The sequence below is a fragment of the Alexandromys fortis genome, unplaced genomic scaffold, assembly GCF_014885135.2.
Source record: "Alexandromys fortis isolate MF-2015 unplaced genomic scaffold, M_Fortis_MF-2015_v1.1 scaffold_175, whole genome shotgun sequence".
Lineage (NCBI taxonomy): Eukaryota > Metazoa > Chordata > Mammalia > Rodentia > Cricetidae > Alexandromys > Alexandromys fortis.
In genome coordinates, this window is record NW_026068065.1 from 331563 (window position 1) to 337563 (window position 6001).

Sequence of the window (6001 nt, forward strand, 5' to 3'; positions counted from 1 at the left end):
AATAAATAAATATTTAAAAAAAAAAAGAAAGAAATTACTGACACTTGAAAGTTAAAAAAACAGACCTGTGTGTGTGTCTATGCGTCTGTTGTCTGTGTCTGTGTATGCATGTTTTGTCAGGTTTTATCTAAATTCTAATATATTTAATATATATAATAATATATATGTATGGGTATTTTACCTGTATGTCTATTTGGTACCATGTGTGGTCCTAGTGCCTGTGGAGGATATAAGAGGGCATCAGATGCCCTGGAGGTGAAGTTACAGTTGGTTTGAGCTGTCTGACAAGGGAGACAAGGGAGTAGAACTCGTGTCCTTTGGAAGAGCATCCAGTGCTCGTCACTGCTGAGCCATCTCTCCAACACCTTTTATTATTTTAAGTTATATGTAGGTATGTGTGTATCAGCATACATAGTACAAGTGCCCACAAGGCCAGAGACATCAGATCCCTGGGGCTGGAGTTACAGATGTGGCTGGCAACTAAACTCAAGTGAAATAAGAGCTCCAAACTGCTGAGCCCAGACTCTGACTTCCACCTCAGTGACCTTTCTGCTTCTCTCTCTCAAGTGCTGAAATCTAGGTGTGTACCCACTTAGCCAATTATATACCTGACAATATATTAACATTTACTATATTTTTAAAATATATTTTAGAGAAACAACTTAGAATAACAAGTAATGAGGCTTCTTAATTTTGGCATCACTGATATTTTATTCTGGAAGGTTCTGTGGTAGAAAATCATCTTTTGCATCCCTGGCCTTCACCCCTGTCCCATAAAATTCCTCACTGCTATAACTCTACAGTCAAAGCATCCACAGACATTATCAGGTGACACCCTACTGTAAAGAACTGCTAATTTAAAAAGACTTTTATTAAGATAACTATCTGTACTTTCTTTAAAAGACAAGATAAACCAGCTGGGTGGTGGTGGCGCACACCTTTAATCCCAGCACTCGTGAGGCAGAGACAAGCAGATCTCTGTAAGTTTGAGGCCAGCCTGGTCTACAAGAGCTAGTTCCAGGACAGGCTCCAAAACTATAGCGAAACGTTGTCTTGAAAAACAAAACAAAAACAAACAAAAGACAGGATAGACCAAAGCTTTAGAAGTGAATCTCATTGAGTCCTAGATCCCATGTAGGCATGATGGAGTGCTACTTCACTTTCCTAATCTCGATACTTGTCATCCATAAAATGAAGAATGATGATACCATGTAATGGGGTGGGAAAAGCATAAACTGAAAGAACCTCTAAAAAATATCTGCAGCGTATTTGAGATGTAGTGAACACTTAGCAGATATGAGTCCCGACCAAATCACCCAGCTTTATACTGCTATGCCCAGCTACAGTGCTGTGCTGTGCTCATGGCTCATCAGCATTTCTAGTCTAGCCTTTCTAGGTACCTACCAGCGGTACTAGCAGTGTCTCAGTGTAGAGAATTGCCAACGATTTTCATATACAGATATTTATGAGTCTATATAGACTTTCCTGTGTTTTGTTTTTCCTCTAAGGAATATCTGGTACCAGAGTTGTCGAGTGAGATACGGTCTCTCTGGTCCCAAGCTGCTGACCTCTTTGAGTCTGAAGGTGCCAAAGTGATTGAAGTCTCCCTGCCACACACCTGCTACTCAATAGTCTGCTACCATGTGCTGTGCACATCAGAAGTGGCATCGAATATGGCAAGATTTGATGGGCTACAATATGGTGAGCTGGCTGCTTCGTGGTTGTTTAAGATACCTCAGACATTTGAAAGATTCACATACTGGTTATTATAATGATTCAGGAAAGCAAATCAGTAAATCAATTTTTTCCTTTATTATCTTAATATTGAACTTATATTCATCACAGTTCTTTCTTACATTTTGTTCTCGGGACTGAAGGGAAATTCTTGAAGGGATTGTCTTTGTGTGCCTATATCATCTGATGTAGTGTCTTTAGTGTCTTACAAGGCGAAGCTCAAAGTTTGCGCGGATGGATAGATGGGTGGGTGGGTGAATAGATGATGGATGGATGGGCAGATGGATGGGTGGGTAGGTAGGTGGTTCGATGGATAGATGATGGATGTATGAATGGATGGTTGGATGGATGGATACATGGATGGGTGATTGATGGATGTGTAGATGAATAGATGGGCACATGGTTGGATGGATGGATGGATGGATGGATGGATGGATGGATGGATGGATGGATGATAGAGTCTTTTCATGGTCCTTTTCTCTCCGTGGTTAAATCCCATAATTAATTGGTCAGTCAGTCACAATGCAAATAAAGAAAAGGAACTTGGACAAGAAAGTTCTCTAAGATCCATACTAGAGCCAAACTTTTAATTCTTTTTCTAGTAATGTTTACTTCTTGTTCTTTAGGTCACAGGTCTGGCATTGATGTGTCCACTGAAGCCATGTATGCTGCAACCAGACAAGAAGGGTTCAATGATGTGGTGAGAGGAAGAATTCTCTCAGGAAACTTTTTCTTATTAAAAGAGTAAGAGAATTGCTTTAAGAATTTTTGCTACTCTTGAAACCTTAAAATTTTCATATCTAGAAATACACTGGCTCAGCTAGCAGGGTACTTGCCCAGATGTCTAAGGCCCCAGGTTTGATGCCCAACATCAATATTGGGTAGTGCATGCCTGTAATCCCATTACTAGGGAATCTTTTAATAGTGCTTGAGCATCCTTCATTTAATTATCTCTGCCTTCCTGGTATTCATAAAATACCAAACTGCAACACTGTGCTTTCCATGATAGAACCTGCTTCCCACCACATCTTTATTCCAGCACTAGCTAGGATCTCTACATAGTGAGTTCTAGACCAGCCATACTATATAATAAGACTCTGTCTCGAAAAATAAAACAGCACTTGGCTAGCAAGATGCCTCAGTAAGTAAAGGCACTTTAGGCTGATTGATGACTCGAGTTTGAGTCCTGAGATCCACACTGTGGAAGGAGAGAAGTGACTCTGGCTGCTTGTCCTCAGCCCTCTGCCCATTCCTTCCTTGTTCCCTCCCTGACAAAGTAAATATGTAATAGTAGTAGTCTTAGTGGTCCCTGATGGGAAAGCTATGGATCCAGTGGCTCATTAATATGTCTAATGTAAGAGAACAAAACAAAACAGAAACAGAAAAAGTCTTTAAGATAGCTTTGTATTTTTCCACAGAAATTATGAGAATTATTTCGTCAAAGCGCAGAAAGTGAGGCGCCTCATTTTAAGGGACTTCGTGAATGTTTTTGAGTCTGGTGTGGATGTCCTGCTAACTCCCACCACCCTGACTGAGGCAGTGCCATACCTGGAGTTCATCAAAGAGGACAACAGGACGCGGAGTGCCCAGGATGATATTTTTACACAGGCTGTAAATATGGCAGGTGAGAATTCCTTAGGGATGGTTTGGTTTTCTTCAAAGTTTAGACAGACTCCCAGGTCTTCAATTCAGGCTCTAGCAGGATTGTTTCCTAAACACAGTACCCTTTCCTTCTAGAACACTTGAGGGGGATGCGTATGTGTTGTATATAAACATTTTTAACCAGTATGCTATATTTTTATAACTGGGTTAAATAGACATTTTTAACAGAAAACCACATACTTGTTACATTAGGAAGCAGTTATAATCACTGTTCACAATTTAGGAAGCTAAGTTGTTTACTTAGGAAGATAGCTCATAGGGCTGGGGAGGAAGCCCAGGGGTAAAGCACTTGCCACATAAGCAGGGATCAAAGACCAGAGTTGAAATCCCCATCACCCACATGAAGCCAGATGGAATAGCGTGTATCTGTAGTCCCAGTGCTCCCATAGCAAGATGGGAGGTGGAGACAGGAGACTCCCTGGAAGTCAGCTGGCCAGGTAGCTTTTATACACAGTAGTGAGCGAGAGCCCTCGACTCAGATTCGATGGAAGGCAAGGACCAGCGCCAAGGTCTTCTAGATGTATCCATGTGCACACACACAAACCAGAAGAAAATGAAAAGATAGCTGCCAGATCACTCCCTAAGCAATTTGTGTGTCTTATTTTGGGTTTCCATTGCTGCGATGAAATATGACCGAAACAAGCCTGGGAGGAAAGTGACTTACTCTTCCACATCCCAGTTCATCATCAGAGGAATTCAGAACAGGAATTCAAGCAGGACAGGAACTTGGAGGCAGGAGTTGGTGGAGAGGTGGAACTCACTCTGTAGACCAGGACGGTCTCAAATTCACAGAGATCCACCTGCCCCTGCCTCCCAAGTGCTGGGATTAAAGGAGATGGCTACCACCACCCAGCTTTTTTTTTTTTTTTTTTTTTTTTTTTTTTTTGAGAAGAGGGTTTATCTGCATAGACCTGTCTGTCCTTGAACTCACTATATAAACAAGGCTGGCCTCAAACTCACAGACACACACGCCTCTGCCTCCTGAGTGCTGGGATTAAAGGCAAGGCATGGGCCACCACAGCTAGCTATCATAGTTTGTTTAAGCCTTATTCTGTCTTTATGTAAAAGCACAGGAAATGACTTCTTTCTCTTCCTCAGGCTTACCAGCAGTGAGTGTCCCTGTGGCCCTCTCAAACCAAGGGTTACCAATAGGACTGCAGTTCATCGGACGAGCATTTTGTGACCAGCAACTTTTGACAGTTGCAAAATGGTTTGAAAAACAAGTACAGTTTCCTGTTATTCAGCTGCAAGACCTCATGAATGATGGCTCGTTGGTTCTTGAAAATGAAAAGTTAACTTCTGTTTCTCTAACCCAATAGTAATCAACGCTGGGCCTCTGGCTTGCCAGGCAAGCCCTCTGACATTGGACTGAAACCCCCTCGTGCAGATCATGCCGTTCACCTGACTCTTAAGAGGGTCTGTTCTCTAGAATGCCCAGTGATCTTGCTCAGCCCTGTGATTAGGTCACTGTCGACACTGTCTGTCCTGGGAATCACTTCTTCAAATCCCTGTGATGTTGTTCATTGTAATGTTTATACATTCATTAAATAACGTTCAAGTATTGAATTTTACTATAACACAAAAATTCAAGATCATAAAAACAATGCATTCTGCATAATTTTCATTACAAAGAACAGAAATTAGAGTAAAACTAAGTTTAGTAATAAATGTCTGAAAATGAGTATACATTTATAACAAAATAGTAACAAAACAATAACATTGACTCCCGAGGTGACTGGTGTGGTTTTGACAGGCAGTTCGTACTGCAGTTGCCTCAGCGGTGTGAGAAATGCACACAGGCAGACAGGACTTGCCCTGATAAAAGCGCTGGACATATGAGGAAGTGTGGCCCACCAGGCCCAGAACCACACAAGGCTGCAGCTCCTCAGCCAGGCTCAAGGCTCCTTTTGTTTCTCTGGAAACAGAGTTAAAATGACAGGACTTCCTCCTTGCCTCGCCTCTCTCAGAGCAAGCACAGCTCTGGGTCACACTGGATCACCTCCCTCTTAATCTCAGGGTGGAAGGTTCCAAATGCCCAAGGGACACACGGTGTGAACGTGTGAGGAGACAGTGGTGAGGGTGCCCGAGATGACATCATGGGATCATCTTTCCCTGGAGTGTCTCGGCGATTCCGTACTCTCTTGACCGGCTTCATCAGTGTTCTCTGTTTGGACCTCTTGAGTCCCAGTTAGACAACATCTAATAAAAATGTACCTCTGGAGTGTCATGGATGAACATCTCTGTCTTTGCTAGGACACTTGTCACCTCATGTTAATCTGGCATTTTAGGTTGACACGTGTATATTGTTGATAAATGAAAGTTGGAACCTGAATTACAGTGATCAATTTATCTGCTTAGTAAGAAAAGCTTATAAATGTGAAGGATATGAGAAAATACTGAAGCAGAGCCCGACTGCTCTGTCTGGAATTCACCCTGCCTGTTACTGTCATTAGCACTTTCCCTCCTCAGGGGACGCGCCCACTCAGATGTTCAGTCTGATTGCACGGAAAACCTTAAGTGCCAGGCTCGCTGGTACTCTCAGAGTCAACTGAATTCCTGACAGAAGAAAATATCTATAAGAAAACTGTATTACATTTGGTCCTCC

The 6001-nt window shown here is 42.2% G+C and overlaps 1 protein-coding gene across 1 annotated transcript in view; it reads left to right on the forward strand.

The window, feature by feature from the left end:
* Qrsl1 (glutaminyl-tRNA amidotransferase subunit QRSL1) overlaps positions 1-5621 on the forward strand; it is a 28232-nt gene extending 22611 nt beyond the window's left edge. The window contains exons 8-11 of the mRNA XM_050120503.1: positions 1509-1701; positions 2361-2478; positions 3153-3358; positions 4495-5621. Of these exons, the coding sequence (XP_049976460.1) occupies positions 1509-1701; positions 2361-2478; positions 3153-3358; positions 4495-4715 (738 nt within the window). The 3' untranslated portion in view covers positions 4716-5621. The remainder of the gene's footprint in view (positions 1-1508; positions 1702-2360; positions 2479-3152; positions 3359-4494) is intronic.
* Positions 5622-6001: the final 380 nt, after the last annotated feature.